The sequence below is a fragment of the Trematomus bernacchii genome, unplaced genomic scaffold, assembly GCF_902827165.1.
Source record: "Trematomus bernacchii unplaced genomic scaffold, fTreBer1.1, whole genome shotgun sequence".
Lineage (NCBI taxonomy): Eukaryota > Metazoa > Chordata > Actinopteri > Perciformes > Nototheniidae > Trematomus > Trematomus bernacchii.
In genome coordinates, this window is record NW_022988043.1 from 608,031 (window position 1) to 632,661 (window position 24,631).

At 41.4% G+C, this 24,631-nt stretch overlaps 1 protein-coding gene across 1 annotated transcript in view; it reads left to right on the forward strand.

The window, feature by feature from the left end:
* The first annotated feature begins 623 nt into the window (after positions 1–623).
* LOC117472626 (ras GTPase-activating protein 1-like) overlaps positions 624–24,631 on the forward strand; it is a 32,049-nt gene continuing 8,041 nt past the window's right edge. Inside the window, exons 1-3 of the mRNA XM_034117924.1 lie at positions 624–1,878; positions 18,829–18,981; positions 24,181–24,316. Of these exons, the coding sequence (XP_033973815.1) occupies positions 1,340–1,878; positions 18,829–18,981; positions 24,181–24,316 (828 nt within the window). The 5' untranslated portion in view covers positions 624–1,339. The remainder of the gene's footprint in view (positions 1,879–18,828; positions 18,982–24,180; positions 24,317–24,631) is intronic.

The following is a 24,631-nucleotide window of genomic DNA, read 5'->3' on the forward strand; positions in this document are numbered from 1 at the left end:
TAAAGAATTCATAACATTCAAAGATTACACGTTTTATACACCCTAGCCCTAAAGCATGCAATCGAGTGCACATGGAACCCTAACAATTACAAATAAATGTTGTACTCGCAGGCACAGATTTTACAGACCTAAATATGACGCATCAGTCTGGCATTTGACCACATTGATTGGCCTATTTCCGGCCACCTGCCATTTTCTCTTTGATACAGAAGGTCATCAATTATCCTTCAGCTACAACCTATGGCTACAACAAGGAAGGCCAACATTTGATGAGTAGGCCACCTAAATTGATATGCACAGCAGAAACAAATTTGCTGGATTTAGTTTACAGGCTTGAGTTTGGCACAGCCATGTTTTCAATTCTTGTTTTCTGTTCACCCATTGGAAAAGCAAGTACTCCAAGTTTTGACAAACATCTGGGATCTCTGCTTTTTACCATAGCTGCTGAAAAGAAAAACCATTATGAATGTATATTTTAAGCAATAGGAACAATATGACGTGTTATCTAATTAGGATACAAGTCCCATTTATCAGAGCCCTGATTGAGGATGTCATGGATTGAGCCGGTGCCGCTCTGTGTTCACTTGGCTGAGTCTGCTCGCTCACTGGAGAGGAGTGGGAGAGGGAGGGGAGAAAAAAGAGCAGCGCAGCAGCGGGCAAGCCACCAGCTCTGAAACCCAGAAATAAAGGCGAACTTAGCTTATATACGCAAGAATTATTCACTTTGGTTAACGACATGATAGTTCGCAGAAAACAACATACTGTTCCGGGGATTTAGGCGGTGCGACTCTGTTGTTTGTGGACTCTACTCGAGACGGCTGGAAACTGAGAAGGAAAGAAAACAACAACACTGGAAAAAGACGGAGGTTACACACAACAGTAACAATAAAACAACACTCCCCGACAAGTGGTCTGCCCGGTGCCGAGGGGGAAGTCCGAGCAAAAAAAACTGGATATATTGGTGAATTTATACTCTATTTGTATGATTGTGAATGTTTATTTCAAGATAGCGTTTCTGGGGGAACTTTTTACTCGGGAAACAATGAAGACATAGCAAGCAGGAACTCATCAAGTGTCTCGAAGCTGCTAGCCTCACAGCTAGCCTTAGCTCGGCTATCTCGCAGGGAGCGAATGCCAGGCGAAGCTAACGCCCGCTAGTGCGGACAAGTGAGCTAGCTAAGTTAGCTTGTCGGCTAACGTTAGCTGGCTAGCTAAACGCGTTTTTGAGAAACTTTTGGTGGTGTTTCCCCAGAGCCAAAACACTGAAGGAGTGTTGTGAGAACAGAGGGGAAGGGCAGGTTCCCTTTTGGACTTTTTCCCCTCTACATATTGTCCTAATATGATGGCTACGGAGGTCAGCAGTGAGGAGACGGTCACGACAGGGACAGGGGTGGCGGGCGGAGGAGGCCCGGATACGGCCACTTTCCCCTACTATCCCAAGCCGAGCAGAGTGCGAGTCTCTGATTTGGGACAAGGACCAGCACCTACCCTCCAGCAACATTCTAACACATATCCGGACCCACTTCCCGACACGAGTATGACCTATCCCATGTCTAGTGGGGATATGACCGCACCAGTGCTTTCCGCAGAAGGGAGTGGCGGAGCAGGAGGTGGACAGGCAGTTTTCCAAGGAACAAGCTCAGTGACCGGGGGCAGCCTTTGCAGCTCTCCTACATCGGAGGGTCCAGCTAGTCTGGTTTCACCCACATCAACAGGCCCGGATGGGACCAGTGACTTCCCCCCACTGCCACCACCTCCTCCTCCCCCTCCAGGCAGTGTGGTGCTCGGTGGCACTATGGATGAAAACGACCTGCAGGATGGACCTGAATACGAGGAAGAAGAAGTCGTGTTCCCCCTCTCTGCACCCCCCACGAACCAGTAAGTTACTCCTGCATACAATTTTTAGTTTTGTTCATTCACACCTAGAAATCAAACATTCAAACATCCTGTACTTTTGTTTGGTTCACTTCCTTCATGCTGTCATACTCTCGAGGTCTGCATTTTACTTAGTTTTACTCCTGCAGGTTCAATAGTGACCTGGGCTATTCACAGTTATGTTATATATTTACATAGCGCAATCATTTCTCACAGTAACCCACCATGGTTTTCTAACTCTACTATGGTTACTGGTTACCTTCTGTGTATGTTTCCTCATTTGCAAACTTGTTGTTCTCTTAAGAATACTTTTCTAGTTAAATGGGTTGCAGAAGTTGGACTTTGGTGACACTTTACGTTGTGGTTTAAACAGTTCAACTAAAGTCAGATTAGTTGAAGCATCAAATTGGTAGACACCCATTCAAATTAGAGCTAACAGCTCAGTATTGCCTACAATCAGTCAAAAAGTTATCAATTGAGATCAAGCATGCACGATTTAAAACATTTGTATTGATTGACTATCTAAACATTATTGGTCTTCAACTGATCACATATAAAGTGCATCTTGTTCTTTAGGAAAACAGTTTTTTTTAACAACCAACATATTCACAACACAGTCAAAGTAAGTACTGGTATGTAAATATTAAACTTAAATACTTTATCTAAGGAATCGACAATGAATAATGCATAAACACCATCAAACAAAGATTATTTGCCTGATCCTCTAGTCATTGATTGACTAGTCCCAATTATTACGTTCATAAAAGTAAACTAAAGTTACAAGGCACTTAAAACAAAGCCAAATTCCATCTTGCATCAACTAAAAGTTGTAGCATACAAATGCATACCAGCAAGTTGAATTGGATGACAGATTTCCCGTGGATCCTACTAGTAGTTGTTCAACAATACAAGCACATCCATCTGGTAGATAGATCATTCTGTGGCCCTTTACCATAACACAATCAGCTGATCTGTTTCCAACAATTAAAACAATCTACACATCAGTTTTACCATAAAAGAAAAGTAAAGGAAACCGCAAAAAATGGTTTGATGAAGAGTTGGAGGTGACGAGCTTCAGTCTGTATTGATGTAAAACTGTATCAAATGCCTAATTTAAATAATTGATTAGAAATGACCCTTTTAACTTTGTAATATAGATTCAGGTTAAGTATCTTACCGCTCCATAAACTCCATTAATCCATTAGTTGGTATATTACTGCAATAGTAGCATAATTATTTGCATCTAAATGTTGTGCTCTTTTATGCTACATGGGAAATGTGTGTGTGTGGTGTAATAACCTAAATACAGCCCTCCCATTTGTTACAGTCTCATTAGAGAACTGCTGAGCGTTGTCATTTCTGGCCCTCATACTGTAATATATGGAAGTGACTGGGCCTGAGTGTGGATTCAGCTCTTATTTTAGGAGCCTCCCTATATCTCCCTTTCAGAATACAGAGGAAAGGGAAGGCTAGCTTTTCACCAGTCTTTCCGGTACTGGTAATGAACAACCCTAAATGGAATTAACTGCAGTTGAATTCAAGTTCTTCAAAGTTTGACTGTGGAAGTAGTAGTTTTTGTCAAGGAAATACAGACTTCTTCCTGTGTTTGCACTTGGATCCAGTTTATCAACTTGCAGAGTTTCCAGTAAAGCAGTGGAACAGTTGTAACGTGTGCATCAATGGCATATATTTTGTTTTGTTATTGCTTTAACTTTGAGATTCTTGTAATCAAATGTTCATTTTCCACATTCAGTAACACCGTATACTGACACACATAAGTGTACAGGCTGGTCAGAGTCATATTGAGTCTACTCACTTACTACTACTCTAAGACACTTTACTCAACAGAGTTGTGCAAGGCACATGTGAACATAAGCTTTTCCTCTATATTGTGGTTGTGGTCTAGTTTAATTGTTTCTAGTGGTGGTAAATACTCCGGAAAACTCGACCGCATTTATTTAAAGTTTCCGGTTATTATTAATGTGCAATTTTCTCTAAAGTTGTTGTAAAATGTATGTTGGTGTGTAACAAAATGTGGCCTAAAATTATGTAGATCTCTAGAAGAATAGAAAAATTCTGCTTTTTTAAGGACGGATTTTTGTAATTAAAGCGTTTACTATTGTATGAGAATCAGCGCTTCCGCCAGGGGGGCGTCTTGCCGCCATTTGACAAACAAATATAATTCGAGAGAAGATCGAGAGTTTTTATCGCTTGAAATGACAAAAAGGAAAAAGGACAAGGTAGGGGTGTAACGGTTCACGGTTCGGTACGTACCTCGGTTTGGCAAGTTTCAGTATACAAATAAGGAACTCTAACATTTTGAATAATTAACTGTATTACACAGTTAAAAACAAACCACAAACAGTACCACACACACTCAGATGGCCATATTATCTATAATGGCTGATGTCAAACAAAAAGGTGTCATCAAGCTGTAAAACAAAAAAGAATGTCTTGAAAATATTACATAATAATTGATAAGAAAGTGTTTCAAGGGCGCATAGCCGTTGAAATATATATGCCAATATATGCCAATTATTTATTTTGGTCTCTCGGCTTTCATGTCTATTGGCTTCTTAAAAACAGCGGGGATAAGCTGTTGAACTGCTGTTGTCTTTTGCCTGGCTCCGGTGATTGGCAAATCTGGGTGATGCCTTCTGATATGATTTAGCATGTTTGGCGTGTGTTTCCCATTAGCATACCGCACCGCTGTCGAACAACGCCGACACACCGTCCTCGTCCAATCCACCACTTGCGCTCCATCATTGTTGTAGTCCACAGGGAACCCGAAATGTTCCCACACAGCTGAGTGTTTGTACGGTTTGTACTCATCATAATAACACAAGTGATGCAAGCAAGGCCAGACACAAGCCCTCCTAAGGGCTCGTCATATAGCCTTCATTCATACTCTACTTTGGCAGTGAATGCTTTTCAAGAACAGACAAGTTGTAAGGTGATTCCATCCCTTTGTAATGATGACCCAGTTAAAGCAAGGGTCTTTCTCTCCTTCAGGATGTGCCACTTATCCACAGCGATAGACAAGGCTGAGATGCAGACCAGTGTTTCCGCCAGACCAGGGCTGAGAGGGCGTCCACCCCGAGAGCGGGGGGGGGGGGGGGGGTGCTTGAATTTTGACTTGAGCCGTCCCTTATAGATACTGTCTTCTTGCGTTAGTGAGCCGGATCATTTGGCTCGGATCTCTTAAAGCGCTGGCTGAAACGGCTCTTCATGTTACCACATTTTACCACGGTGCCTCAGTTTCGCCGCTGCGAGGCTCTGGTGCTCGCAGCTCAAGCGCGTGCTCCACTAGCACCGCTCATCGCGTCCAAATCGTGCACGTTCTGTGTTGTCCTGTAGCAGGCACCGCCGATGTCGGGGAAACGATCTTCAATACTCCGAAAAGAATCCCACCAGACTCCTTTGCCCCTCCAACAGAGGGATGTCCTTGTCCTTTTTCCTTTTCGTTATTTCAAGCGATAAAAACTCGATCTTTTCTCGAATTATTAATATTTTTGGACGCCCTCGGCTCGAGTTCAGGGCATCCCGAGCTGAATAAGGGCGTCAAATGACGGCAAGACGCCCCCCTGGCGGAAACGCTGATGCAGACCCTCTGTGAGGTTACTGTCTCATTCAGTAGTTCTGTCCTGTAGATGATGCCTAGTCTAACAAGCAGGGAGGAAGGCAAACGCATAACGATCATGGACATAGTTCAAGCTTTAGCCGGGGGGCAATATATTGAAACTCATGGTCACATTATACGGCATGAAATTGTATGATGTGTCACATTATGTTTGTGAACATCCAATCTATGCGTAATACAAGCCATGCATGCATACATACATCATGCCATGCGTGCATACATTTGTTTTTTCGTAATGGGCTTTTTTTCATTGTGCCTATAATAGCAAATGCCATTGGCAAATCTACCATTGGCAGTAATGGGTGGTACATTACCAGCTGACTGCCTTGAATGATTCTGAATTTCACTCGGTCACTTAAGCTGTGTCACTACCTGTGTATGCTTCTGTAATCGGTCTTCAAGATTGATCTGTATGCCTTTGAGTTATGTTAGCAGTCAGCAAAGTGCATGTTAGGAGAGTGATGGTGGAACACTTCCACACCATTGGTCCCACGGTGTGTGTTGCACAGTGACTGTGAAGGCTAAACTTGGCACATTCGCTGAGTAAAAATGTTCGAGAGTGAGAGAGGCAAACGGCAGTCACATTCATCTACACAACAGTGTGTCATTCATAAATAATTGCTGCGGCAATGAGGTAAGAATGTAACACTGATGATGGCTTAACAAAGACGCAATAGTAAAGATGTCAGGTGGCCCTAACAACGCACTTCCTGCTGCCATTACAAACCTCCGGCACAGTGCATGAGCTTAAACAAACAGCATGTTGAGAAATTAGTCGTTGATTTTGAGTTTCCACGGAGATTATCAAGGATTTGGAATCGTGAAGGGTTTCTTCGAAAAGGTGGTAGTAAGCGGAAGGAGAAAAGGGGGAAAGAAAGGTTGGATTTAAAGATCAGTGATGGTGTGAATGAGTTAAACAGTTGGCAGTGGACATCGCTCTATAACTGCAGGGTTAATTGAGTACCTACACCACTTAATGGCCCTTTGTGTGGGGAGGGAGAGACAATGGAATATTTCTGAAATGGCACAAGCGTCATGTCGCATATCGTAACACTTTATTACCTGATAGAGATTGGGTCTATTAGTGTTCAAATGACAACACTTTTATAACAAAGCATGGTGTTGATAATGGGATTGAATCAGTCATTTGACAGTTTTATGGCGCAGTTCCACTGCAGCGCGGAGCTCGCTTTAAGCGTGCCGTGTCGTGCCGTCCCCTTTTTTGGTTGTGCTTCCACTAGGCCAATTACCGGCGCGGCACGGCGCGGGGCCACTTTTTCACCTCTTTTCTGGCCCTAGAAAATTGTGGTTCTATCGGGGCCAACAAACAGGGCTGAGTCGGGCTGAGTATGCTAAACTAGAGAGAGGAGCGCTGGCAAGAGGGCTACAACTACAACAAGATGGACATATTTGACCGTGATTTAATTGTAATACACGTTTCAAAATGATGCCGAAGTAACAACATACTGATACCGGTTAGTAAAAACCATGAATTAATGCTTTGTCAAGTCTGCAGACAGACGGCAGGCGAAAAACCTTTTAAAATTCGTGTTTTTCTAGATGGAGATTGGCTAAGCTAACGCAGTATATGCCCCGACCGTCCACACTCACAACAACGGCCTATACAGACATAAATAAAGCAGCGACTGTATTCGCCATGACACAGGCAGTCTGTGGTTTGTACTTGTTTAACTTTTGTCGAGTTTCTGAACATATATAAGGAGCTGTGAGCTCTGAGTGCTAACAGCTAACGGCTGTGTTGTGTTTCTGGATTTCTCATTGAAGATGACGTCACGGCTCCGCCTACACTGCGTTACTATAGTAACTACCCCAGTTCCTAAACTGTAATGGAAGCGCAGCATGAAGTGAGTCGGCCCTGTTAAGGCCCAACGCGGCCAAGCCGTACCGAGCCGTACCGAGTGTGGCCGAGGCCGACCGTGTAGTGGAAATGCGCCATTAGTGACTGATGAGCCTTGCCGTTAAGCCTCTAATTTCCTTAATCTTAATAAATTACGTCAATTCCCGCTACTAGGTGGAACGTTTGTAAACTACTGCAGTTTTTATGAAACTTAGTTTTTATCTTGTTGCACAGCTGCTCCCTCAACCCTTATAGCAAATGCTGCGCATTTAGTGTTGGTTAACTAGACCCATTGATTAGAATACCAGTCCCACATTTAGCAGTGTAACTGTTCCTTTCAGTGCATTGATAAGGCAAAGCATGCATCCATGCATTTTCAACGTGTTACACAACGTCCTGTCATGCCCTTCTAATACCCACACTGCCCTGCCTTTTCTCTCCTACATCCTGTTTTCAAGACTGAGCCGCTCATTGTGGCCCTAACAGGATCCTCAGAAGCATTTCAGTTGTGTTTGACAATACCCAGGATTTTAGATTTGAATGACTTTCCAGATAGTTAGGTGTGCTTAATAATACGTTGGGTACATTGCATAGAAATTGTTACAGTGCAAGGTTAATCTCTAATAACACAACAGACATGAATGCTTTTATTTCAACAGTTTTGTTTATGCATTTTTACCTATACAAAAGAACAGCCACATAACTGAAAGCAAGTTAGTGCTAGTGCTGCACTTTTCATCTTGATTGACATTCATTGTCTGTCTCTTTTGTATAAGTTATAATATTTGAATAAGTTACTACACATTCAGTTTGACAAAAATCAATGGCGGGACGAGAATTTTCTTAACTGGTTGCCCCCTCAAAAACGCAGGAGGATTGTACGGGCAGATGACAGTGTAGCTATTATCACTGATGTAATGATGTTATTTCAGGGAGGCTGATTCACAGCAGGAAAACCGAGATGTCGGCTTTGGTCCCTGTGTGTCTGGCTTGGCATTACGATGATGACGGTTTGTTAGCAATCAGACTGAGCTAGCCTGAAGTAGGGCTGCTCGATTATGGCAAAAATCATAATCACGATTATGGTCAATAATTGATATCACGATTATTAAATACGATTATTCATTGACTTTGAAAACATCCATTTATTGAACTTCAAAACAAATACAAATAATAATTTGAACAGTATCTTTTTAACTGTTGATTACCCTGAACATATAATTTAACTGAAAAACCAATACTAAAATAAATGATACATTTATATCTACATTTAAATAAATAATATCAAAATAATAAATACCAATAAACAAATATTCTGGAGCGCACTTCCACAAGCTACTAAACATATATAAATATGATAAATAAAAATAAATTAGACTAAAATAAATTAGATCAAATATGTTGCAACCTAGCAAAGCAAAATAATCGTTTTTTTCGATTATGTTGTTTTCGTAATTGTGGCAGGCCAACATCGTAATTGCGATTAATTGCACAGCCCTAGCCTGAAGATGCATGGATGGGCCTTTCCGTTCTCTCCGATCTCTCCATCTGTATGACCTGAATAACATATCAAGCTGTGGTAATCCAACATGTTTAAAACAATTCACCGCTACTGTTAGGCTTCCGCAGCTCTCCACCTTTTTCCATTGTGGAAACTTGTGCATAAGTCAATGGTTAAGGGATCTGAATTTGCATAATAGATGTTTGGTTGGTTTGTACATAAACCCATACTGTGTTTACATTAGAAGTTCTGGTGTTTGTTCATTTACTAAAAGATTGCAAGGTGAGTGAGGTTCGTGTCATAGTGTGTTTAGTATTTAAGCGCGGTTTAAGCCATGTGTATATAAAGTAATCTCTAAGGCCAGTTAAGGTTGCAAGGCTGTGTGATTTGTTCCCACGGATGCAGGTCTGTGTATTTGAACGTTTTATGAGGAGCACATTCATATAGTGATATGCCACTCCCTACCCTTTCTGTCCCACTGCTTCAAAAACCAATTGGCTTCATGCTCATGATGCGTGCCTTTATGAGCGAGAAAGAGGGGAGAGAAAGAAGGGAGAGAAAGTCAGAGCAGGATGGAGTTAGAGCAAAGAGGACAGGACTAGATTTCCTCCGTTTCTGAAAGACCAACTTAATCAGAACAGCGTCTTAAGGATAACGGAAGCAAGTCCTTCCATTTTCCTTGAATTAGTCAGCATAACTAAACGCATGTGGGGCTTCAGTCTGCATCTCTGTGTCCCTCTGTTCGTCACACTTCCATGGATGTTGCTCATTGACATTAGTGACGGGAAATGACTGTATCAGGGCAGCAGCAGCAGGGTCCCATCATCATGCCTCGTACGGATTTAAAGCTGCCTTTGCTCTGCTTTCGGCGTTGGAGCCCACAGTTATTGCCTGGCCAGCAGCAGTATTATCACTTGAGAGAGTGCACCTTGTGAGACCACGGGACACGGGAGGGAGATGCAGCAGAGGGCGAACTCGGCGTAAGTGGGGCATCAAATCCCCCCGCAACTCTAACTTAGAAACAGCTGACAACTCCTACGTGTCAACTGTTTTTTATTTTTAGGATTCCTAATTCACGTAGTCGATAAAACAAAAACGTGTTGTTCTAAAGGAATATCTGTGATTATGTGTGTGTGCAGATGATGTATTAATATTATGCAAGGAACTTTCTTCTGTGTTATTTCTTCAGCCAACTGTGATCATCTGATTTGTCAGTTGTTATATCACAGGAAATCGATCATGTATATGTTTGTGTTCTTATGTGTTTTGCTTGGAAAAAGTGTTTTCTGGATAGTCGGACCGTTATAATGGTATCATTTGGCTTTTTGATAATGGCCACATTTGTCCTATCTAATATTTTGATACATGAAACAAGGGAGTCAGAAAAAGACATGGTGATGTGTGAGATCAAGACAACGTAATGGAGTGTATAATAAGCTCTATTTCAAAAACGTAGCGCAACGATTAGCCTACTGGGAATTGAATTTGTTTGAAGAAAACACTTTGTTCTCAGAACGCTCTCATGGAAAGCTGGCAAGCTCCGCTGAGGTGCATTGCTAATGTACAATAATGTAATGTTTCATTCATTTTGATACTGATGAGGGCTGACAGTACGTCTGTGGAGATTTTGGAGTACAGCTGCATCCATCAAGCCAGAAGAAGATGAAGAAGAGAGACATGAGCTAGAGCCGAAGAGCTCACCAAAGAGCTTAATAAGACACAGACAGAATGACAGAGAGACAAGGTCCAACTCACTCAAATCACAGAAGTCTGTGTCTGTCCTGTTAGTCTCATTTCCCCTGGAGACTAGGGTTCTTTATGGCATCTGGTAACAATAAGCTGTACATTAATAGGATGGCTATGGGACACAGATAGTAGAACAGCTTACCTGAAATAAAAGGGATATCATTTTAGAATTTTTACAGCAGTTAAATAAATTAAACTGCTTGTGTAATTAATTTACCAAGGCTGCTTGAATGGTTACCCGAGTACAAGTACACAGATATCTAAACACTTGGCGTCTTTAGCCTGCCATTGTACTACTCTGTACTACTTTGAGCAATGATGACGCACTACGCCCCAGAGAACTTGAATATCTTTTAGTTTTTAATCAGATCAGTCTATTGATGTTATTCCCAGAGACTGTTTATGGTAATTCGTCCTCTGGGCAGTATACAAAAGGTGTATGGGGTAATTGTGTCTTTTGGCGCATTTCCACTGCAGGGCCTCGCACAGCTTAGTTACGGTATAGTTAGGCCTTGGTAGGCCAGGCTTACTTTATGCTGCGTTTCCATTACAGTTTAGGAACTGGGGCAGTAACTATAGTAACGCAGTGTAGGCGGAGCCGTGACGTTATCTTCAATGCGAAACACAAAACCAACATCAGCCGTTAGCTGTTAGCACTCAGAGCTCAGAGCTCACAGCTCCTCATATCTGTTCAGAAACTAGACAAAAGTTAAACCGTTGTTGTGAGTGTGGACGGTCGGAGCATATACAACGTTAGCTTAGCCGATCTCCATTCAGAAAACACGCATTTTAAAAGGTTCTTCGCCTGCCGTTAGGGGTGCATACCGGTTCCCGGTATTACCGAAATACCGGTTATTGGTGGCTACGGTATATCGTACCGAAATCAGATCCGGTTTTCGATACTTTTTTTTTTTATAATTTTTTTTTTATTTATTTTTTTTATATAAAAGTGAGGCATAATATCCTTAAACTTGTGCCCAAACCGTCGGAATTACGATGTCAATTTCGCAGTGAAACTCCTCAACCAAGTCACTTTTGAAAATCTAAAGTGTGGCTGCATATGACTGCCAGTCTGAATGGTGGGGTCTGTAACCACTGCCAGTCTGAATGGTGGGGTCTGTAACCACTGCAAGAAGTTTATTTCTGGGAAAGGTGGCAACACATCCAATCTCCAACCAATGCTGTCTCGTATGGCAACCAAGTACCTTTGTGTTCAGGGAAGCAGCGTGCCAAGCGAGAGAGTGTTCAGTTTAGCAGGTGATACCCTACGCTGTGAAAGGGCCCGTTTGGATCCAGAGAGCAGATATGCTCATCTTCTTGAAGATGAATGCACAAAACTGAACTGTGATGGGATTTGTTTTCTTTCATCAGGCAAATGTTGATTTTAAGGATGCTATTTGTTTTATGTGCAATGCCGAGATCTCATGATCCTTTATGTGTTCTCTGGTCAGTCGAATCTCAGGTTGAATATTGATTATACTGGTGCTATTTTATTTTTCCATTGACAAGATGTACTATTCCCGCCTGATGGTTGTTATAAATGATATTGCAGAATCAGTTTTTTTTCATAGATAACGTGTTTTTCATTGTTTGTTCAGTACTAAAAGGTCCAAGTCCCACAATTGAATTTAATATTCATTTGACATGTTAACTATATAATAAAGCGCTTCATGGGAGTAATTGCGGGATGATAAAATGTTTCCCTTATGCAACATGAAAGTATCACGATATGTATCGGTTGAGTATCGGTATCGTTCAGTGGTATCGGTATCGTAAAAAAGTCAACGATATGCATCCCTACCTGCCGTCTGTCTGCAGACTTGTCAAAGCATTCATTCATGGTTTTTACTAATCGGTATCAGTATGTTGTTACTTCGGCATCATTTTCAAACGTGTATTACAATTAAATCACGGTCAAATATGTTCATTTTGTTGTAGTTGTAGCCCCCTAGCCAGCGATTCTCTCACTAGTTTAGCATATTCAGCCCGGTTGTTGGCCCGGAAAGAACCTGGATTTTGGAGAGCCAGAAAAACTGTGAAACAGTACCCGTTAGCCGGAACTACCCCTAGTGGAAACGCAACAAAAAACGGGCCGGGTTTGGCACGGCACGCTTAAACCGCGCTACGCGCTGCAGTGGAAATGCGCCATTTCATTGCCGTCTAAAACTCACATCACATACATCAGGGAAACAAGAATTGCTGTCTAATGCTATTTATCCTTGAATTTATTTGTAATGCCAAATGTATATTACTCAATGAAACATGTTTGTTTCTTAATTAACATCAATTGCATACATGCACGATATGCCTTCACATATTATTCTCCTCTGCTGATACAGCACAAACTAGAAGGGGCACACAGAGAGCCTGGAATAAAACTACTTCATTTAACAGTTGTAGAATTAAAGAAATGTATATTTAATATTGATCTGAGTATTGTACTTTTATAATGCACAAAACTAAACTGGTCAATCTGTAAAGTTGTCTTTGGCTTCATGGTGCCACAGGTTGTCCTTTCCAAATCAAAAGCTATAAAACGTAAGATAACCACAGTGAGGGTTTACAGGCTCAACACTACAGGCATAATCTACAAACAGTATGTCACTTCCGTCTCGTCAGAGCTCTTGTGATGCAATATTTGTAAGACGTTCAGCCTTAAAATATAGCCAGAAGGATTGTAAACACAATGAATCATGCTACCATGCTTACTGGAGCCTAAGCCCTATATTTTTGGCATCTTGCCTAAACTCACTAGGCTTGGGCATGTTCAATTTCAGCAACGCACAGTATATTGTTCCTGACAGCATGACACAATTAGCCATTCTATGCGTAAAACTTAACCAAGTCACTCATAAACTGGAGCAGCGGAAAGTATCGCCTTAAGCCCATTTTTCATGAAGGAATGACTAAATGTGTGTTTGGTGTGAAAGTAAAGTTCAGGATGTGATTGTTGGAGCGGTGAATGATGACATTTTGGTGGACTCCCTCTGCTTTGAAACATATTTTGTTGTTGAATCATTAACAGGTAGTTGTGATTGTGTAATTTGCCATGCTTTGAGCTCCCACAATACCATGCACAGGATCAGTGCACACTTAATAGGTATCGAGTCCTATCAGTTGTCTTGTTTTAGTTGACTCTGAGGTGACTGGGTGCAGAGAGAGATTAACGCTGAGAGGAGAGATCCAGGACTTCAGAGTGCTGCTGGCATGTTCTGACATGACGGGGCATTCCTCAAGCTGATTGTATCATTGTGTCCTATCACCACTGTCATGGCTTATGCTCAGAGCCTGTTTATCATAGCACCCTTCCTGAGTAGTTTCTCACTAACATCCCACATCATCATGGACAGTGGCATTTCAAAATTGCAAATTATATAACTCATACATACAACTGCAGTTAACTTGATTTAATTTGGATAGATAGATAGGTGATTGGTGTAATGGACAGTGCAAAGCATATACTGTTTCACAAATTAGATTGATGGTGAATGAAATTAACCAGGCTACATAAGTAATGCAGATGTCCTCAAGGCGAAATAAAACAACAAATCCACATGGCTGAGGTTTTACCGTTACTAAAGATGGCTATACAATTGGTGCAATGAATAGCAACTCAAAACCAAAAAACGTCTAGCATGTAAACATGTGCAGAATATTGATAATCGATACTGGATTGAAATACACCTGAAAAACAACTGACTTTTGCAGTTTTTAACATCCGCTTGGTTTACTAACAGCTAAATGAATTGCATAACGGCACTTGTATTTCACTCTCTCTGTATATCCATAGAGTAGGAGGGCGATTTAGTCATTACTAGATGCCAACAAGCTTTTAACACTTCTGTCTAAAGCCTCAAGAGCTTTACAAGGGAGAAATGAAAGGTAACAGACAAATATAGTAATATAGCAATTCTTATCATCTCATTTGAAAACTCACCTGTTGCTAAGCTCTGCAAAACCCCAACAGGGAAGCTCTCTTGAAACCCTGCACTGGAACAAAGCACTGTTTTGTAATGACTCCTGGCTTCAAGGCATTATGCAAAACAATATCATTTTTCATCCACATAAAGAAGTCGCTCTGAATTTCTATGGTGGCAAAGCAATAAAAATGAAAGACTTCTGCTTGAATAGTCCCTGCATTGCTCAGCAGTCTGCAATATCACATTCTGATAACTAATCACTTTATTACCCCTCAGCCATATATCAAAGGCAACATTCAGGGAAGGGTTACACATGTACTTTAACATTTCAGATCTTTGAACCATTTAGAGATAAAAGAGAGATAAACTTAAACAGCAGGTTATAACAACGGTATCAATGCATTTATAGATGCTGGTTGTAAAACTATACATTGATATCTTTTGGTACACCTGGCTTTAGTCCTGCTTAGGGTTGCAAAATTCCGGGAATTTTCAAAGATGGAAACTTTCCATGGGAATAAACTGGAATTTATGGGAATTAACGGGGAATTTTCTAAATTGAAGGTTGGCTCTTCATAGGGAACTTAAATATAGTTGGGGAAAGTATATTAGCATAATCTTGACTAAAACAAACAGATGCCATTCAAGAACACTTGAATATCCATGCCATTCCTCAATCACATGCACATAGCACACTGCTTACTGCATGGCTATTGAGACCACACCCCCTACAGGCACTGTGCATTCCTCCATCACATGCACATAGCACACTGCTTACTGCATGGCTATTGAGACCACACCCCCTACAGGCACTGTGCATTCCTCCATCACATGCACAGATGATTTATTGTGGGGATCTTTGGATGGGGGGTGCATTTTTGTTCATTTTTGAATGAGTGGGGTTGGGGGGATGAGTAATATTTAACTCAACATTCATGTTTTTGTTCTTCAATGAAACAAATGATTGTTCAATAAAATAATTAAAACTCGTTCTGTTCTACTTACAAATAAATCTGTTGAAATGTCATGTTTTTTTAATTGTATCATTTTGCATGGATGTTTTCTTATGACAAAACTAAATGTTTATATTTATGCTTGGATATGATACAATTCGATTACATTACCCTCAATTCCCAGTTAGTTCCCATCAATTCCCATAATTCCCATGGAAAGTTTACAATATGGAATATTTCCAAAATTCCCCAGCTTAACTTCTCATGGACATTTACCGGAAACTTACCGGAAATGTTCCGCCTCTTTGCAACCCTAGTCCTGCTAGGTCTGCTGCTGTGCTTTCTTTTGTAGAATGACGTCTAAAGGGATTTTCTAATTTCTTTACCCTTTTCACTTATCTTGATGACAGAGCAAAGGCAGATGATCATGACTTATCATTATGCATTTTTGGTGGAAATCACATTCACAGCTAAAAATGTAAATGCACAAAGTACTAAAATGTGTTGACGCAAAACAATGGTCTAAGATATTTCACACCTCTGCCTTAGCTGTTGTGTTTCTTCCAGTCTTGCACTTTAAACCTTCCTGTACTTAAAGGGGACCTATCATGCAAAATGCACTTTTGTACGTCTTTTATACATGAATATGTGTCCCCGGTGTTCCAGGGAACTCACCAAGTGTCAGAAAACACAACCCTCTCTATTTTCCTCCATACCCAAATCTCTAAAAAAGGGGCTGCAACGGATCTGATAAAAACTGATCCAGATTTGAACACTATGCCAACGTCAGGACGGTGGCACTACGGCTATTGGGCCAACTCCACCAATCAGGAGGAGACAGCCACGGCCATTGCCGTTCGAAAGCGCTGGAGACGCTGTAGTACATATGCCAGGCCTGTAAGTGGCGCTGTAGTCTGCCACAAAAGCCGCGAAGAAGACTTGGTTACCATGGTTACCCTTCTGTTTATTCTCCGCTGTGGCTTTCTTTCTCCCTCCCCGAGGCAAGCGTTTGCTCCCGCTGCAATGCAATCCCTCCCCGTCGAGGCAAGCACTGTAATTCTCTCCGGTTAATAGCAGATGACAAACACCCACCTCTCCGCCTCTTCCAAGGAACGAGGGGACCGTGCGGCAGAGTTTCAGTTTCAGTTTGTTTCGCCGGTCAAGATGTCCGTTAAAGTTTAAATCTTCCGGACAAAATTAGAAAAGTGCCGGTCAAATGTCTTCTTTGTTATTTATTGAGCTTTAAAACAAATGAATAACGACTCTATATAATAAAACACGGAGGACGGAGATCTCTTTTTCTCCCCCTCTTCTGACAGCCCAGCAGCTGATCAGAGCACGTCTCCCCTCTCCTGCAGGGGGGCGTGGTCAGCAGAATCAGACCCGTAGACAGCAAACAGCACATAGAGCGAAATGAGGCATGGCTAAAATGCATGATCTGTTTGGTATTTTGAAAACAGAAACGTATAAATATACCTTATATAGGTATGGCCCTACAATATATCATTTAAATATAGCATGATAGGTTTCCTTTAAGTTAACACACTTGGTTTGACTTACAATATGTGTGGTGGATAGCTCTTCCTGTGTGATGGTGAACGGCACACGTTATTGTTTTAATAAGGGTTTTGTCTGTACCTTTACAGCCCAAAATAGGGAGCTGATGCCGTTGTTTGACGTATGTTCCACAGCCGAGCCCACAGCAGCAGGCTGTCTGGCAGCAGGCTGCCCCTCCGCAGGGACTTTATCAGTTTGAATCAACATTTGCTGCATTAGCATAACTTCCATCATAAAGTGCATGACTGAAACAGAAGAAGTTTCAAGTATTTTTATGTCAGAACAGTAGAATGAGCCTTTTTTCAGAATTTGGCTCATTTGTGTACAAACCAGTGTTTCCCTTACATGTGTTGGTGTTTTTGGTTGGTAATAGGTGCCTGTTTGCACAAAGAAAACGTTTGGAAAGTTGTTCTTGCCCTGTAATTTTGGTACATGCACGACAAAGATACCTATTACCCACTATATTGAGTCATTTATGTGCAGCAGCAGCTGTCGTGTTGTCTGGTTGGTGCAGAGTTCAGATCTGCGTATTTGCCTCGTAGGGCACATGGTGTGTTTTTTATACTGTCATTTATCACAATAATGATATAAACAAATAATTGTTTAGTGAAACAATTTATTGCATATAAAGGATACAACACGGCCGACACTAGCTGCTCACTCGGGTTAGTTGTTTCGAATGGCACAAAGCAATGGAAAACGGAAACAGTTTTTCACATGTGTTTAATGTTGTGTTGTGGCTAGTTCTGACTGAAAAAGGTTTTTGTAGACGTAGTGGTTTGAGCCTTCCTTGGTTTGTGGTTGAGGATTAGAGCCAGTAGGAGTTGTTATCCCAAATATCTAGTTTTTAGTGCTTTTAATGTCACATTACACATGGTTTTCTGGGTCATATGTAATTGTGTATTTTCCCAGTCCTTTACAGTGTGCTAGGGCCGACTCTCCAACTGCCCTCATTCGCCCTCTTCACTTCTCTTATCACCCAAATCCCCCCTAAGCCCCCTCATGGACCCTTAACTCTCCCCTCCTCTTTGGCAATCCTTCTCCAGCTCGCTCCATGATAGCAGACTTCACCACATTTTTTTTTTTTTTTTTTTTTTTTACAAGTAGAGACCTCTAGAACCAGATGGGAGATCTTAAGGTCTCCTGTGGTGAGAGCGACTGCAGCGCCTCATTCATCTTCTTTAACGCTGGATGTTTTTTCAGTAGCTGCCTTCCGCTTCGAGAGGCACCAGTGGCCTAAATTTGGAAAAAGCGTGTTAATTTTGTACCCCAGCTGGCCGGGCCCAGTTAGGTTCACCTGCTAAAATGTTAACCAGTGTTGTTCCTGTGGCTTCTGTTTAATTCAGGAAGTAGAACGATTTAATGGTGTGCTAGAAACTCAAAAATAAAAGCTTTTGGATATCCATTTTTTTAAGAACAGGCCTACATGAGAGATTCATGTCTAATATTTATTTTATTTTCCATCTATCAATGTGTTGGATTGATCATTGACTTTTTGACTTACTGCCTTGCAAAATCTTTTCTGAAAATAAGGATTCAAAAATATGCGTATATGATTAGAGAAGAAATATATTAAGAAGAACGAAAAAACAACTGGTTGAAGATCCATGTTTGTTAATGTATTGTTTTGTGATTGCTCTCTTATACAATTACATGTTTGGTTATTTCTGAAAATACTTCTGTGGAAAATAATTACGTGGTTCTATATCTTTAGAAAGATGTTTGATCTATATTGTTTGTCGCCCCTCCTCTAATTCTTTCCTTCTGCTCTGTCTCAGGTGGTACCATGGCAAGCTAGACCGAAACATCGCTGAGGAGCGGCTGCGCCAGGCCCGGAGCCCCGGCAGCTACCTCATCAGGGAGAGCGACCGCCGGCCCGGTTCCTTCGTCCTGTCGTTCCTCAGCGTGACCAACGTGGTCAACCATTTCAGGTAAGGCAGCACTGTGTGAATCTGCAGCGAGAGCTTTCTTAAAAGCCTTAAGGCCCGGACACACCAAGCCGATTTTGGCCATCGGTGGGCGTCAGGCCGACGATGAGCGTCGACACGCCCTACTCAGATTGGTGTGTCCCGCACCGTCGTGTCTTTTCAGCCGTGCCGATGCCTTTTCGGCCGAAAATGACTCGGCGGGCAGTCGGCAAAGGAAATCACTCTGATTGGCTGTTCAGCTAGCGAATCAGTGCATGAGAAGCGAAACGGAAGTGAGGGACCCAAACAAACTATTAAGAAGGCAAATCTGAGATTTCATTTAACTCCAGCTCTCGACACAGGTTCGGGAAAGCCCCTTGAGCTTCTCGCTGTAGAGTGAAAATGGAACGCACATGCTATTTATTGTTTGTTTATATCACGCAGTCTGTTCTTCTTCTCTCGGTTATCACGCAGTCTGTCTTCCGGTTGTTGCCTCTTTTGAATGACGAATACACTCTACCGACGCCTGCTGGTAAGGAGAGTTATTACCACTCACGCATGCGCAGTTCGTACGTGCTTCTTGGCCGTCGGCTGAAGTCTTTGCGGTGTGTCCCAGTGCGACACATGGCCAAAACGCAGAGACGCAACAGTCGGGGTCCGTCTGTGTCAGTTCTTTGGTGTCAGCTTGGTGTGTCCGGGCCTTTAGGGAGAAGTGTCTTTTTTTTTCATTTACACATTCAGGTGGTGGTTGCAAATAATTTAGCATGGTGGAAGTTTTTTTTCAACAGATGTAACCTGATCTGACTTGGCCTACACAACGCTTAAAGTGTGTGTTTTTTATATCAATTCCTACTTTTATTTACTGCAAACCAAAATATATTTTTTTTATACTTTATTTTGAATTACAAATAAAGCAAAGACATACACAATATACAGTAAGTAGGTACCCGAAACCTTGACATGGCGTACAAGAGAAAAAAAAATTCCTGAGAATAGTCTAAAGCTGCCAGTCGACAGCATCGTAGACATAAACAAAAAGGCCAAGGGTAACCCACTACCAAAAAAAGAAACTACCGAAAGGAGGAAAAGAGAAAACAAAAAATAACTGGGGATGGATTGTCAAACATCAGACAAAATTAAGAATTACGCAGTCTTTACAGAGTAAGTAAAATACAAGCATCTTTTTTCCATTTACACATTCAGGTGGTGGTTGCAAATAATTTAGCATGGTGGAAGTTTTTCTCCAGAGATGTAACCTGACCTGACTTGGCCAACACAATTGATTACAACGTTATATAGTATCTACTATACTACTATACTATATAATAGTGCATCTCACAAAGCTCAGGCAGTATGCCTCCCTCAAGTAGTGGATAAGGAGGACTACAGAAGTTGTGTATTACCTGCTAACCTATAGTATAGGGCAGAAAGCCTCAGACACTGCAGTGAGAGATCAATATGGGCTCAGAACAGTCTCATAATACACACATGCACACAGAAGGATTCACACTTGTATTTCATGATCCGCCAAAGGATTCACACTTGTGTTTCATGATCCGCAAAAGGATTCACACTTGTGTTTCCGGATCCACACTTGTGTTTTTCAATGCACACACAAATGTGTTCCGTTTCATATACATGTAAATAAAATCCAAATACAGAAAAAAGTTTTACATATGTATTTTTGATCCTCACATATTTTTTTTCCATTTAAATCCCCTGCACCTACAAACACAAACCGCTTTCTGTGCATGGATCGCTGTGCATTCGTGTGTGGGTTTTTTGAGACTCCCCTGACGGTCACCCGATTCGTACTTGTAATTTTTTCTATATATAGCCAATCAGATGTCTCCTTCATTCTAAGCCAATCACATGAGCGCGTCCCCACGAGGGTATGATTTATTGCGTTCACTTCATGACACTTCATATACGCATTTTGCGCTGTCCGGAGCAGGGTTTCCGCGGACAGAATTTATTTTACCGGACAAATTTGAAACTTACCGGTCATGTTTCAATAATAATAATAATAAGAAGAAGAAGAATTGTGTAGCAGAGTTTCCGTTAGCAGGTAATTACCGGACTATGACCGGATATGGCTAATAACACGGGAGTAAGGATCATCTCTTTTTTCCTCTCTCCCTCCCTCTCTCCTGACAGCCCGTCAGTTTCTCATGCAGCTCGCGAAAACTTCACTCGCTTTTATGTCCATATCGATCAGATCCAGCTCTCATGATCGGCCTTTATAGAGAGCACCGATCAAACTATTAAGAGTGAATATCGGCCGATAATGACCGGCGGGGCTCCCCCCCGTTGACAGCTCACTGTCTAGCACTGGCTTCGTAGTGCACTGATCGATTAGGCTAAGCTAACCTGAAGCTGCTCCGTCCACACTCACAACAACTTCATACAGACATAAATAAAGCAGCTGTATTCGCCATACAGGAAACACACATTTAAAACGGTTTTGCCTGCCGTTTTTGTGTACACAAGCATTCATTAATGGTTCGGAAAGTGGCACTGTACCTTAATAATATAAAGGCTTGTATTTGCGTGCATTTCCTGCTCGGAAACTGGCAATGTACTGAGAGTGGAAGTGTCCTGAGATTCAGGCAGGCTCCATGGACCTGTCAGCTCCGGACAGCGCAAAATGTGTACATGAAGCGCTACGTCATGAACGCAAGAAATCTACCCTTGTGGGGGCGCGCTCATGTGATTGGCTTAGAATTGAGGAGACATCTGATTGGCTATAGATAGAAAAAATTACAAGTACGAATCGGGTGACCGTCAGGGGAGTCTCAAAAAACCCACACACGAATGCACAGCGATCCATGCACAGAAAGCGGTTTGTGTTTGTAGGTGCAGCGGTTTTAAACGGAAAAAATACATATGTAAAACTTTTTTCTGTATTTTGATTTTATTTACATGTATATGAAACGGAACACATTTGTGTGTGCATTGAAAAACACAAGTGTGGATCATGAAATACAAGTGTGAATCCTTTTGCGGATCATGAAATACAAGTGTGAATCCTTATGTGTGCATGTGTGTATTATGAGACTGTTCTGAGCCCATAGATCAACCTCAAAGATGAGCCGATACTGAAGTGAGAATGTTGAGGCTTGGAAAGTGGTTTCATGCCATTGTTGACCACATCAGCCTATTTTATCACTGTCATTTCATACAGATGTTTTTATATTGCATATCAACTTGGTCTGCGTAAACCCATGACTCCGTTTGCTTGTGTGTGTTATGCGGAAGAATTTTGTGCGTGGGTGGACATGAAGTAAAAGAATGAAGACGGCAGACTTGTCTAGCAACAATATCCTACGCTATTCAACAGTTTTATAGTCAATAAAACAAATCAGATTACACATTACAATCCGTCCTCTTCTTCAAGTGATATGTTTAAGTCAGTGTGAGAATACATTCACCCTGCAGCTGAAAACACACAAAGGGCGAACAATCTGGCAACCTCTACCTCTGGCTTCCTTGTAGATTATTTCCCTAGCCACACGGTGACGAAACGGGTCGTATCCGCTACAGTTCTCTATCTTATAGACGGTTCGGCCACACAGGGCCGACAGGGAAACGCGGATAACGATAACGGGTCCCAAGGTGGGTAGATCTGCGGACGCAACACTCTGGGGGGCCAAACGGCTCCGTGTCTACGCCCTATACGATCATTTCCTGATAACGAAAATAGTGACGGGCTGTCAGGAGAGGGGGAGGAAAAGAGAGACTCCGTGTATTATTCTTATATTATCATATATATAAGTCGGCCCAGACACTAGGGGTTTTTAAATCCTCACTAAAGACACACTTCTTCTCTCTGGCCTTCTAGTCAGAGCGGAGCATGACACCTGACTATTCCCTGTGTTTTTGTTTTTTATATTTCTGTTGTAAATTATTGTCTTTTACGGTGATTGTAGTAATGTGTTTTTATTACATGTACAGCACTTTGGCTCGACCAAAAATCGCTTTTAAATGTGCTATATAAATAAAACTCGATTTGATTTGATCATATAGAGTCGTTATTCATTTGTTTTAAACAAAGAAGACCTTTGACCGGCACTTTTATAATTTTGTCCGGAAGATTTAAACTTTAACGGACATGTTGACCGGCGGGTCAAGCGGTCTCGTGTGGAAGGACACGTTTCTGGTGCCTATTGCGTGTGGATGGAAGACTTTTTTGATATCGAATTCGGTTTGTTTTCGTTTCCGTGTGGCTAGGACCTGAATGTGATAAACGTGTACGTTTCAATAAGCAGAGAAACACATTTTGCATTTACAGGTTTCCAATGTGTGTATTTCATACTAACTGTAAGCGCTTGGGGACATAATGCAGGCGTGTGATAGAAGCTAATCTATTAGCCCATAGCTGTCCAGGCCATTGTTTCAATTTTGGACATTGAAATATCTTTTTTTCAAACATACCGCCCTTCATTGTGTAAATGCATGTTTATATAGAATATGAAGGTTATTTTATTTCTAAAGCTTGTGTTCTTTATGGTAGCACTCTTTAAAGACTGTTTGTGCTTTTGAGAAATCTCCGACAATTTCTCCAAAAAAAAAGCACTTCTCTAATGAACTAACAATGACACCATCTCCTTCACTCTCATTGGTTTAGTGTTAACCCATGATGTCATTGAGGATGAATGAGGGAGCGCTATTGTAAGGGGAATCATGAACATAAGGTTAATTGCGTGACATCTACACTGCAAAAGGTCGATGTCTTTAGAAGCAGCAAATGAGTAATCGCACAAGTGCATTTATTATAAACCCTCAATCAGAGATCCACTCAACTGATGAGCAGAGAATTAGGATTAGTGGCTCTGCAACAGGATGTGGTTTAGAGGAGTACTTTCATGAAACCATTGTAATCATTCACTGAAGTTATTTTCAGTCACAAATGACAAATAGCATTGTTGGATTAAACGGGAAAGCCTCTATCGCTCTCTGTTATCTCACTGTCTGAAATCCTCTTTAGACATATACTATCTATTTTCGGACGTTTAATGATTGTGGCACAGTTGCTGTTATATCTTTGATGTGCTATGTTGTATATGCAGTGTAGGAACAATAATGAAAAACAATTTTGACACAGCAGTCAAGAGAGATTATTTCACCGTCAAATAAATACAAGTTGAACATTTTATATTTCCCTCGCTGCTCGGTGATTAAATAACCGCTGTCTTTTATCTTTGATGTGTTTTCTCTCAACAGGATAATTGCCATGTGTGGGGACTATTACATTGGTGGGCGGCGGTTCTCTTCTCTCTCAGACCTGATTGGTTACTACAGCTATGTGTCTTGCCTGCTAAAAGGAGAGAAACTGCTATCACCAGTGGCGCCCCCAGAGGTGAGACTGACTCCATGGCTGGGCGTATTCAATAATTAAAAATACTACATTTAATTAATTCTGGCATGTTTTAAAATGTTCCTCCATTCCCCTACAATATTTATACATATTTTCAATACTTGTTTGACATGACATAACTAGATTTTTGCTCTTTTTTCTCAATGTAGCTGTTTTTTAAATGAAATATTGCAATACACCCTGTTTTAAGTACTATAAGATTAAGCGTGTTAGTGTCTTGTGTATTGTTAAATGGCATATGAAATAACTTTTTTAAGAGACCTACCAAAACTAAATTGAAATGTAAATGCCAAAAGC